Here is a 13,265-nt window from a genome sequence, read left to right as displayed (position 1 = left end):
ATACCTACAACATTAAACATGGAGAAGATTAGAGATCCTCTCTCTTTCAGAAAAGTCATAACTTTATTATGACTAATAAATGACTTTATTTACTATGACAAACCTGGGAAGTTTTAGACCAATGGAGGTGTTTAAACTCATGTGGGTGACTTCTCTGAGAAAATCTTCATGACACAGCAGCTTAAAACGCAAAGCAAAGGTGTCTGCTTTCTCACCCTCTTCTTTGCTTTTCCTTTTCATAAAACATTTTCACCCATCAGTCATCAACATGAACATTTATGAGAAACATGCTGTCAATGTTTGATGTCTAATTCTCCTTCACGTTCAACTGAAATGAATCAATTAACTTGGCGAGCCTCCACACCACAGAAATGTTGGTATTTCTCGACCTGAATTTTCTCATCATTCAGTAGCCTGTGATCAACACCACCCTGTAACAATTTCAGGTGAGAGAAATATTTTAAAGAGGAAATGCCAAGAATAATAAAAAGAACCCCCCAAAAAAGTATGACAAGAGTAAGCAATTACAATTATGCTAAGTGAAATAAGTCAATCAAAGATAAATATCACATGATCTCACTCATTTGTGGAATATAATGAACAACATAAATTGATGAACAAAAACAGATCCAGAGACAGAGAAGCATCAATCAGACCGTCAAGCCTCAGAGGGAAGGCAGGGGATGGTGGGGGAAAGGGGGAAGTCCTTTCAACCAAAGGACTTCTTTTTTAAAAAAATATATTTTATTGATTTTTTACAGAGAGAAAGAGAGAGGGATAGAGAGTTAGAAACATCAATGAGAGAGAAACATTGATTAGCTGCCTCCTGCACATCTCCCACTGGGGATGTGCCTGCAACCAAGGTACATGCCCTTGACCGGAATCGAACCTGGGACCTTTCAGTCCGCAGGCTGATGCTCTATCCACTGAGCCAAACCAGTCAGGGCACAACCAAAGGACTTCTATGCATACATATAAACATAACCAATGGACACAGACACTGGAGGGGTGAGGGCAATGGGGGGATAAGGACACATATATAATACCTTAATCAATAACGAAAAAAAAGCAAACAACGACATGGGTATAGCACTGTCAGGAGGCCTGGAAAATAGAAAAACCCACATTTCCTAGAATTACAGCTTCCTTCTTATGCTATTTCATCCTCATTCGTTGCATTTCCAGGCACATGACTTTCTTTTTATTAGAAGAAGACACCTCTACTGTTCTCCACCTCAGAGCTGCACATGGTCTATTCTCTCTGGCCAGATAGCTTGTGCTATTCATTTTTTCCTAATCTATAAATTTCCATTTTTTTTTACAATCCATAAATTCTTCAGGTGTCAGATTAAATGTGACTCAGATTAAATGTTAAGGGGACCTAACTAACCTCATGGGGTTAGTTAGGTCCCCTTAACATTTACACTGGTGCTTTCCCTTTGTCCACTTGTCACAATTGTGTTTGATATTGGGGAGGGGGCCCAACGATATAACTCTTTCTTTAGGGGTAGCCTTACTTTCTAGCTTCTAAATTCCATAAGGATAAGGTGCATCCTTTGCTGCTTCAACAATCTCTAATGCTTGGTGATAGCTAGATGCTAAATAAACGTGTACTAAATAATTAAATCCATGAATTCTTAAAGTGGGGTCCAGTACAAGTTGACTTGGCCACACATGCAATGCTATCCATGGCTGAAAATACCCTAAAGGGGGCATTTTTAGAAGGACAGAAATTGACCCTGAACCTGTTAATGCTGATCTACACTTCCAACGTATATTTTATTGTTCCAATTTTCATTCTTATATCAGGTGAGGTCATATTCCAAAATACAAGAAAGGAAATATTTTATTTTAAGTGTTATCAAATTAATTAAATGAGTTTTTCAATAGGCTATAAACCTGGGGCTAGCCATAATTTTCAGTGAGTCAGAGTCATAAACAATGTTAATTTTATTTCCTTTACTGCTAGTGTATTGCAAGCTATCTAATGTATGGCAAGAATGAGCTGGTTAAAAATGATGGTGGGTCTGTAAATGTTTATCATCCTATCTGTGAAGCTGGAGTACAGCCAGTTCTGAATGCTAATGGAGAACCAGAGGCGAGGAGCAAGCCAGAGACCACCCTGACTTTGAATCTAAGAGTTTATTTTTTGTTCTTTGTTTTCTTATTTGCTGTAATAGGCACGAGGGGATTAGCTTTCTTCTGGGTCCTTTTATGTATCTAATTGCTATGATAACTCACCCCCGTGGGTTTCCTCTATCACTTCTCTTCTCCCTTCTGGCCCCTGGTATACCCAATCTCATAAACAATGACCCTTACCACAGTCCGGTCACTGGACCCCAGCATCACACAATGAAAGCTGTGGGGGCCAGTTGAGAGATGAGGCTCTAGTCCAGGTCCTGACACTAGTTGTTTGTAGGATCTTGAGCAGCACTTAATTCTGTCCACCTCACTTTTTACATGTAAAATGAAAAAGTTAAGATACTTTAAGATTTCTCCTCCCTATAATAGTCTTCATTTCCCCCTCAGAGAAATCACCCACTCATATCATGGTTTCACTTAACTGAAGTCCTAAATCCATCTTTCCATCCCTGATCTCTCTCACTGCCATCTGTCCATATGCTATTTTCATTCAAATGTTCCACTAACATTCAAGATGTGAAGAGTGTACACATGCTGGTGGCAGAGCATATTGGTACCACTCTTTTGGAAAGCAATTTAGTGATGTATCCCAAGAGCCATTTAGTAAGATATCTCAACAAAACATGCTAATCCTCTTTGACATGGGAATTCTATTTCTAGGAATCCCTCATTAGGAAACGATTCAGAATATTGTTTTTAAAAAGCCGTAAGAAACATAAAGTTCACACACACACACACACACACACACACACACACACACACACACACACCAAATGACCAACAGCGAGGATATAATTATTCATATTACAATGCATCATTTTGATAAACTGGTATGCAGCCATTAAAATTATATTTATGAAGGCCATTTAGCACCATGAAAATACATACCACATTATGTATAATTTAAGAGCAAGTGAAAAGAATAGAATACAAATGATATGTTAATGTAAGTATGGAAACAAAATAAGTATATTAAAAAGACCTGCAGTATATTAAAAAAATGAAAGTATTTGTTGTTTCCAGATATTATATTATATTATATTATAGACAAAAGGTATCTTTTATTTTCTCTGATTTTTCTACACTTTCCATTATGTTTTTATATTACTTGTGTGACTGAAAAAAAAAATGTTGAAGTTGATCTCATTTTCTCCCTTCCTAACATCTTGCTCCTCCCTGGCGTCCCCTTAGCCACCAGTGGCCATGCATCTTCTCAGTCTTTTAGCATTCTGCCCTGGAGTTCTTACTTTTCTATTTCTCTTTCCTTTCAGCCTCCTCATGCAGATAGTCTTTAAGTACAAAGGGATTCTTTTTCCACAGAAGAGTTTAGCCATTCCCACACTTTCTTTCTGAAACAAGGCTCTCAACCACTCACACTACCTGAATGCATCAAAAGCCTCACATATATCCCCCAGACCTTCTCCTTCACATTTTTAAAAACCCATTCCTCAGACATTTAACCTTTGCTTTCTATTATAGATCAATTTCAAAAGTGTGCTTCATTTTGGGCCTTAATATATTCCACCATAGAATGTCTTTTCAAGCTTATTAACCTATTTTTCAAATGTCCCCTTCTCAGATTCTCTACTCTGACAAGATTTACTAACTACCTTCAGGTTCCAACAGAGTGAGAAATACAATATCAGTCACAGAAAAAACCTAGAAGGTATTATTACAGTCGTGGTTTTATTGGCAGTGAGGACAGGAAATGGTGTCAACAGGCGGCAGCATGCTTACAATGACAGGAGGACACGCCAAGGCGACCTTGTTTCCTTCCTTCCTTGTTTTTTTTTTTTTTTTTTTTTTTTTTTGATAGAATCACAACCTTAGATCAAGGGAAAGATTTTTGAATGAGTCCGACAAAGTGTCTCACAACATTCTTGTGGACAAGACTGAGAGAGGTGAGCTAGGATGATAACATAATTCAATGAATTAGCCAAAATTTGAATAACTGTACCTAAAGAGTCTTGGGTAAAATAGAGGTCAACCTGGAGAGAAAATTCTACAGACACGATGTGGGCTTTCTACCTGCTAGTGATGTAGGCAACATTATGTTATTAAAAATGCAAATAAATACCTAGAAGCTATTCTTACTCAATTTGCCAACTGAAATAGCTGGAAAAGGTAGTCAAATGAATGGCAGAAAAAGGACTAAAAAGTCTTAGAACACCTGAAATTTCAGGCTGATATAAAGAGAGATTAAAGACAGATAAAGATGAATTCATTAATGCAGGTTATGAAAAGTTGCCTGCAAAGTGAGTGAGACCTGGATTAACAAACTTCCCATTTTTAGGGATTTCAGTGGAATGAATCTACAATCTGAGCCAGAGTATCATGTGGAAGCTAAACAACTAGTATTATTCATTTTAGGGTGTGATAGAATAGATACACGGGAACTCAAGACAGGAAAGTAAGTATTTCTATTCTGTTAGGGAGCCATATGAAGAAAATAGATAATCCAGAGGCCAGACAAAGTAACATGACCAGAAGGAAAGCATTTAGAACCAGGGTAAATGAGAAACAAGTTGAAAGAAGTGGGGTTGGCTTAGAAAAGAGATAATTAATCTGGCCAGTGTGGCTCAATGGTTGAGTGTCAGCCCATGAACCAGGAGGTCACAGTTTGATTCTCCATCAGTGCATATGCCAGAGTTATGGGCTCAATACCCAGTGTGGGCATGCAGGAGGCAGCCAATTGATGTTTCTCTCTCTCATTGATGTTTCTATCTCTCTATTTCTCTCTCTTCCCCCCTCTAAAAATCAATAAAAATACATTTAAGAAAAATTAAATCATGGATAAGCAAACTGAATATTTAAGGCCACTCCAGGCTTCTGCCTGTTTTGAAAAAAAGAAAACAAAATATATAATTAGAGAAGTGACAAAGTAATTGTGCTCATAAGCTGTGGCCAAGAAGCTCTCTGTTGTCCTGGGCCCAATAAGAGCAAATTATAGGACTGGGGATTTCAGCTCAGTGTAGGAAAGAGTTTTCTAACATTAGCCTGCCCCCACCCACCCCATCCCAACCCCACAGTAAGCATGGCCATCCATGTGCACAGGTGGCCCGGAAGATAACCTGTGAGGGGAGAGTTTCACAAGTGTGTCTTAGATTGACAAAGGTTTGTGAATGTTGCTTTCGTATAACCTGGATGTTTGAAATTGCGGAATGCTGTTAAACAAGGTCGTGACACACAAAAATGAATTCATCTTGCTGCCAAAGAATGTGAAGCTAGGTGGATTTTCTTCTAATACTTTCGCTGTGCCTTGCTTGTGTATCCGAAGCACCTTTTTATCACTAAAGAACTCAAAACTTAAACAACAATGAGGTACCATCTCACACCTGTCAGACTGGCTATCATCAACAAATCAACAAACGACAAGTGCTGGAGAGGATGTGGAGAAAAAGGAACACTTGTGCACTGCTGGTGGGAATGCAGACTGGTGCAGCCACTATGGAAGACAGTATGGAGTTTCCTCAAAAAACTGAAAATGGAACTCCCATTTGACCCTGTGATCCCACTTCTAGGAATATATCCCAAGAAACCAGAAACACCAATCAGAAAGGATATATGCACCCCTATGTTCATAGCAGCACAATTCACCATAGCTAAGATCTGGAAACAGCCTAAGTGCCCATCAGTAGATGAATGGATTAGAAAACTGTAGTACATCTACACGATGGAATACTATGCTGCTCTAAAAAGGAAGGAACTCTTACCATTTGCGACGGCATGGATGGAACTGGAGAGCATTATGCTAAGTGAAATAAGCCAGTCAATGAAGGAAAAATACCACATGATCTCACTCATTCATGGATAATAGAGACCATTATAAACTTTTGAACAATAATAGATATAGAGGCAGAGCTGTCTCAAACAGATTGTCAAACTGCAGTGGGAAGGCCGGGGAGGGTTGGGGGACATGAGGTAGGGGGGTAAGAGATCAATCAAAGGACTTGTATGCATGCATATAAGCATAACCAATGGACATAAGACACTGGGGGATAGGGGAGGCTAGGGGACTGTCTAGGGCAGGGGAAAAAATGGACACATATGTAATACCCTTTGTAATACTTTAAGCAATAAAAAAAAAAGAACTCAAAACTTGAAGACAAGATGTTGAAAGAGAGGGAGGCAATCCGGAGCTATACTCATCGGTTGCTCTGTCTCTTTGATGTTAAAATCAACTGCCCAAAGGAGCAGAACAGAGAACCTTCCACTCTTTCAATTACATTCTTAGGTCTCATAGCATTTTTCATTTGAACCTAGAATAGGAAAGACCGGCAAAAGATGTGACCTTTGCATGTTAGAAAAGGTCATGGCCATAGTCACAATTTGGTTTTCGTAAAAATTCTTCATAACTTCAACTATGAGACATGTAATAACTTTACATCGACTTGCCATTGTGGTTCACAAAAATATATTTATCACATGATTGATTTTATTACTTTTATTTTTTAAAATATATTTTTATTGGTTTCAGAGAGGAAGGTAGAGGGAGAGAGAGAAACATCAATGATGAAAGAGAATCATTGACTGGCCACCTCCTGCACGTCCCCAGTAGGGGACTGAGCCCAAAACCTGGGCATGTGCCCTGACTGGGAATCAAACTGTGACCTCTTGGTTCCTAGGTTGATGCTCAACCACTGAACCACACAAGCCTGGCAATACTGCTTTTCTTAACACATTTCGTACCACATAGGAATCTCTAAGACAGACGCCAGGGACCGCACGTTTTTGGGCAAACTGCACGTTATTTAAATCATCATAACTACAGATCATAATGCACTTTAGGTGTTGTTTTTCAATAATTATAACATTTTTATTTACAAAAACAATTAAACAATTAAACAATTAAAGTTCCTAGTACTTTTTTAACGTATGGTACTGCGTAAAACGTTTTTCTCTATGAAGAGGGACCAAACAAAATTTACATAAGTATCTAGATTCGCTCCTTTTTCCATGGGTGGCACAAACTCTGCAGGCTCTCGTAGGAAATTTTTTCTTTCCACTCGCTGGAATACACGTAGGTTCATGCTGCTTCATATCACCTGACAACCTTTTGGGTGGATCTTTACGAGGTGCTCTCCTTGCACCCCCAGGGGAAGGGCTGGACAGATTTGTCTCTGGTTCTGGAGAGCCTTCATTATTGTCATCCCTTATCCAGTCTCTCACCACTGATAGCAGAAACTGTTTATACTTCATTTTTGCTTGTGGATTGAGGACATTGTACACTCCAAATGAATTTAAAAGTCCTCAGTTTATAAGGTATAGCACTACTTTTTTTTTTGTCCATTTCATCGTTTTCCTTAGAATGAAACAACATGAAAGGAAGTGTATCAGTTTCGTTGGTTTCCTTCCTTTTTCCGAGAGGGGGCATTTCTAAAAGCGCCAGGAACTTGAAGATGAAGACTATTCGAATGACCAAAATACAATGTAACTGCAATGCTTTATGGGTTCGTGCAATTATATAGTTTTTCGTAGATTGACCTGCACGGTTTCCACCAATGAGATCGCTTCATTCGATGTGGACAAGACAGTGTGTTGACATCTAAGGTCCATAACAGATGGCGCGTGAAAAACGAGAAAACTCGTGAGCGGTCCTTAACACATGGCGTGCGAAACACGGGAAAGCTCGTAGGCGGTACGAAAGTTGTTAAAGAAATTTGCAGTTTTGCAAGGAAAATAAACCTCAAAAACTGTTTAAGTTATAGTTCAAGGTATTAATTTAAGAAATAAAATATGATTAATTGATATGTGTTTCCTAAAATGTTATAAGAGCTCCAAAGAAATATAACTCAATATAACTCACCATGAGATGGGAAAGGTGGAAGAATGTTGAGGGAGGAAGTGGAAGTTGACTTGGATCTTGAAAAAGGGAGAATTGAGGGGGAGAGAAAGAAAAGATGCCATTACAGAAAGATGGAACTGTGTGAATATCTGTAAAGAGCTTTCCTCAAACAAAATACTGGGTTATTACTAGTATTATGTAAGCGATATTGTCATTTATCTTAAGGGCCATTTTCATCAAGAAGAGAAATTTAGCCAAGGCTGGCTTGGCTCAGTGGATAGAGCGTCGGCCTGCGGACTGAGGGGTCCCAGGTTCGATTCTGGTCAAGGGCATGTACCTTGGTTGCGGGCACATCCCCAGTGGGAGGTGTGCAGGAGGCAGCTGGTCGATGTTGCTCTCTCATCGATGTTTCTGACTCTCTATCTCTCTCCCTTCCTCTCTGTAAAAAGTCAATAAAAATATATTTTAAAAAAAAAGAAGAGAAATTTAATGTTTATTAGCTGTCCTGGTGAGTTGTGGGAAAAAATATGCATGGGAACTATTAATGAAATGCCTTATATATTTACTTATTTACACCCTATGATTCCACAAAGAAACTGAAGCAGTTTTCAAAAATGTAGGACATACATTGGATAAAATAAATTATTAAGAAAAATGATAATAAAGCCAGGAGTAAAAGCAGCACACACAGAAAAGCAGATTGTAGAGTCCAGACTGGTTGTTAGTCAAAGGTGGGGGGCAGGGGATAGGAGAGATTTAACCTTTCTAGTATTTGCAAGATTTATTATGCATTAGATTAAAAAGAAAACAAAAATCTTGCAATTCAACAGCCTAGCCTTTCCTAATCCTGAAACATGAGAGAAATTTCTCCCTCGAGATGTCATAAAGAAGCCACTGAATGCTTTAGGAGGTGCTGGCCTCAATTCCATCCCCGACCTGATGGTTATAATTGAGCAATTTCACATGCTTTTCCTCAGTGGAGGACAAGAGCATCATTCTGAGGCACAGTTCAGCTACAAAACAGTGTGGCCCACCTGCCCAGCCTCCCTTGTAATATATGAGTAAATTTAGAATATGTGCTAGATTGGAGGGACTCCATGTTCTTCAGTTCATATTGACTCACTTATTTACTCAAAATGTATTGATTGCATGCAAGGTGACAGATGTGGGGAAATAACCATGAATAAAACCCGACAGCCATTCTCATGGAGTTAAGTATTCTGGTGGTGGGAGAAGGATCACAGACAAATAAATACCTGTGAGGTAGTGATAAACACTATGGGGACAAGTAAGGCAGGGTAAGGTGATAGAGAACAAGACGGGCAGTGTGAGGTTAATATTTAGAACGGTTAGTCACAGACAACATCTCTGATATGGTAATGTCTGGGTTAAAACCAGCGTGACACAGGGAAGGAAACTAAGATATGAGAGAAAAGTGTTGCATGCAAAGGGAACAGTTAGTGCAAAGGTTCTGAGTGAGAAGCATGCTTGGCATGTCTGAGCAGCTGCAAGACATCCAGTCAGGCATAGGCAGAGTAAAGGTCTTCTTATCAAAATAAAGGACCCAGGATTAAGTGAGAAAAGGGAATAATGATGGAGCCAATGATTTCCTCAGAAAATCCCTGCTGTGTCTGTTTCAGCTTAAGCCAACGGCAGCTGAGGTTGCCAGAGTATATCATAGAATATCACCATCATCATTTTAGTTTAAATGTGCTACAGCCTGCATTAAAATCACCCATTCTAGACATGGGCTTTTTTGCTAAAGCCCGCCTACATTATATGTAGAGTATTAGAGCAAGACAACTAGACTTATCATTTCTGATACTTAAATATTCACAGAATGTTTTAATTTTATTTCCCAGTGACACCTGCAAATTGCACCTCTATGAACCTGACATGCAGTACGTACCAAGTCATTCATTACATTTAAGCCAACTGAGGGTGCAGGGCATCTTTCAAAGATGCTGAGTTTGATTTTAAAGACAATCTGGCAATTGCATGAAAGCAGAACCTACTGTCTATCGAGGGCACTTAAGTGTGTCAACAAAACTTATCATTTTAGAGAAGACAACTTACATTTGTTTCCCCATGGCAGGGGGCAGGCATCCAGGACACGGAGAAGTGGTAACAAATCACTTAGACACAGGTGAAAAGGAGGGGAATGAGATACCCCTCTTTGATGCCGAGAGAAATGTTGTCTCAGGAACCTGTGCCATAAGCCTCTGTGACCTAACCGATATTAAGACGCTGCGTCTATAAAATGAGTGGTAATTGGCTCCATATTGACTTTAGAGGTCTCAGTACATTAACAATCCCCCCAGAAAAATGTGACAAGTAAATAGTAATAAAACCAGCAAATACTGTGCATTGTTCTTGACAGATTTTGTCCCGAAGTGATAGAGAGTATGTCAAAAGGCCTATAATGAACTTTTTAAAAATACCTTGACCCGAGGATATGTTTTTGTTGATTTTGAGAGAGAGAGAGAGAAACATTGATTGGTCGCCTGTATATGTGCTCCTTCTGGGAATCAAACCCACAACCATCTGGTGTATGGAATGAAGTTCCAACCAACTGAACCACCAGGCCAGGGCATAACGGGCCACTTTTGTCTAAGGACCACCTGCACCTCACAGACAATACTGGAGTGAGAATACTATACTTGTGATTTTTGTCAAGAAGAAAACTGACATAGAGATTAGTTGTCCAATATGAACTTATAAACTCAACCATCAGTAGCAAAACTCTGTGAAAAAAAATTAAGTGAAATGAAATGGAAACAATCACCTGCTCAGCCAGTAATGAAGCGAGGCTTGAATACGCATCTGCAAAGTCCGGGCCATATCGAATGGAATCTTTCAGTAAAGTGACAGCCTCTTCTTTTTTCTCCTGGGACCTGTAGATTACAAGAGGGAGAGGGGACATCTTTTAATAAAACTTTATTGAAACCTTCTGATTAGACTTTAAGATCTGTTTATGTTAGCAAAGATTAACTGATTCCCTCAGGGTGTCATTGCAAATGAATTGAACTAACACTGTCTCGAGTCAACAGTTTCTGTCTCTGAATTCTCTGTGGAAAGAGATGTTAAGACATAAATGAAGCTGCAGATTATTCATTGATTTTTCTACCTTCCATATCCTGCTGTGCACTTTTGGGGAGTTGTTATTTCATATCTTACAAGTGTGTTAGCCAGAAAGGTAAACCTTCAGAGGGAATGTGGGGACCTTCCCTGGGTGCACAGGAGCCCGTAGCGAGGCTGTGGAAGTTGACTTGCGGCCCTGTAGTACCAGCTGCATCAATGCGGACTAGGCGCCTTATGGGGGCCGAGCCACACCACCCATCAGGGACAAGTCAGCCAAACTGCCCATGTCAGTCTTTGTTTTTCTAACTAAGAGAGATACATTTTTTACACATAGTTTATAAAATTAGGAATATTGTGACTATGGCTGGCTAAGAATAATAGGCTATTTTATCATCATATTTTAATGCAGAATTGAGGCTGAGTTCTTTGTTCTTTATTTTAATCTTCTCCCAGGGATTATGCTTCTGGTTCAAAAAGGACTCAAGGCCCCCAAGTTATTCCCATTATTTGGGGTGACAGTTCTCTCTCCTGTTAGTGCCTTGGGGAAACACTGGGTCATTTTCCTAATATCAATATCTTTGAAGCAAAAAAAAATGTACACTCGCAATGATCAACTTCGCTGCTAGTACAGTTCCACAAACACTGATCCCTTGCTAAGTGACAGATATTGTAACTGGCAAAAGAAGTGGAAGGAAGACTGGAACTACAGAGTGCAAAGCCAAAGGATCCCCCCATCTTTTGCCATTACCAATGCTGAATCGTGTGCCTATGTTCTTTCTATTTAGAATCAACAATGGTTTTCATCAGCAATGAATATCTACCATATGCTCTGGTAAATTTTCACATAACATGATTAATTTTATTCTTACAACAATTCCATGGAGCAGTTATTAGTGTCTTATTATACTCATTTTTCTCTAATGAGAACATTTGGATTCAGAAGAGTCAGGTGACTCATCATATTCACATAATCCATCTTCTGAGTCAAGAGCCAGTGCTCGTCTATCACACCACTTGCACTTATTCTCTCTACTCATAAATCTACCTCCGTGACCTTGCTGCTCAACATGTGATTCATGGAACTAGTATCATCAGCATCACTTAGGAGCTTGTTAACAATGCAGAGTCTCAGGCTCCAGCCAGGCCCATTGAATCAGAGCCTGCACTTAAAACAGATTCCTGGGTAATCTGAACCCATGCCAAGATTTCAGTGAATTATCAAAGACAGTTGAGAGTAGCTCCTGCTATGAAACCCCTACAGCTTCAATTATTACAGGACAAATCCCTACAGAGGGAAAACTAATATTGACTCCCCGTGTCCGAGTTCCACATGTTAGAAGCAGCAAGCATATCACAAGGTGATTTTACCTGGAAGATAGTCTTTTATCACAGACCTTGAGGAAAAAAAAAGTCATGTTTCCAGCATCGACCTTGCATTTAACTATTCAATTGAGCCAACATTTATCACTGTCTATGATGTGCTGGCTATTCCCCGAGGGAGGTGGCTGTCCATGACATCCTCCCTTTATTGGGGTCTAGCTAACTCCTACTGGGCTCCTCTCGATGCAAAATATCAAAGTGTGACGCCCATGTCCTTAAGTAGATCGTCCTTGGAATGTGGCTTGAAAGTTGCATGGTTATAAAAAAGTTGCTTTACAGCTCTCTTGGTGCTGCTTTCTTGTTGATTAATTCATTTAGTCAACAAACACTTAATGAGTGCTCATAACACTCTATAGAAGTGCACACGTGTACTTACTCCTGCATTTCTATTCTAAAACATTTCTTGAAGTATTCTTCCAGGGGCACAACTTCTTAAATAAAAACTTATTTTTTAGCCCTGACCGGTTTGGCTCAGTAGATAGAGGGTCAGCCTGCGGACTGAAAGGTCCCAGGTTCGATTCCGGTCAAGGGCATGTACCTTGGTTGCAGGCACATCCCCAATAGGGGGTATGCAGGAGGCAGCTGATCGATGTTCCTACTCTCTATCCCTCTCCCATTCTCTCTGTAAAAAGTCAATAAAATATATTTAAAAAAACTTATTTTTTAATCCTGGTAATTTTACTATTGATTTCATGGCTAGCAGAACTCTTCCTCCAAGGATTTTTTAAATCTTTATTAATATTCATTTGGAAATCCTCTCCAAATCCAAAGGGGGTTATGGACTTAGGAAATTAAGGCTGAAAATTAAGTCCCTCAGGACATAATTTAGCTTGGATATTCTTCAAGATCTGCAGGGAAAAAAATGCACACACACAAC

The 13,265-nt window shown here is 39.4% G+C and overlaps 1 protein-coding gene across 5 annotated transcripts in view; it reads right to left on the bottom strand.

The window, feature by feature from the left end:
- The window catches only part of TMTC1 (transmembrane O-mannosyltransferase targeting cadherins 1), a 238,146-nt gene that overhangs the window by 22,170 nt on the left and 202,711 nt on the right, over window positions 1-13,265 (bottom strand). For all 5 annotated transcript variants that reach the window (XM_036299239.1, XM_036299240.1, XM_036299241.1 and 2 more), the window contains one exon: window positions 10,713-10,821. In XM_036299239.1, coding sequence (XP_036155132.1) covers window positions 10,713-10,821 — 109 coding nt within the window. The remainder of the gene's footprint in view (window positions 1-10,712; window positions 10,822-13,265) is intronic.

This window comes from Myotis myotis, unplaced genomic scaffold, assembly GCF_014108235.1.
Source record: "Myotis myotis isolate mMyoMyo1 unplaced genomic scaffold, mMyoMyo1.p scaffold_m19_p_3, whole genome shotgun sequence".
In the NCBI taxonomy this organism is placed as follows: Eukaryota; Metazoa; Chordata; class Mammalia; order Chiroptera; family Vespertilionidae; genus Myotis; species Myotis myotis.
This window is presented reverse-complemented; position numbering and strand designations above follow the sequence as displayed.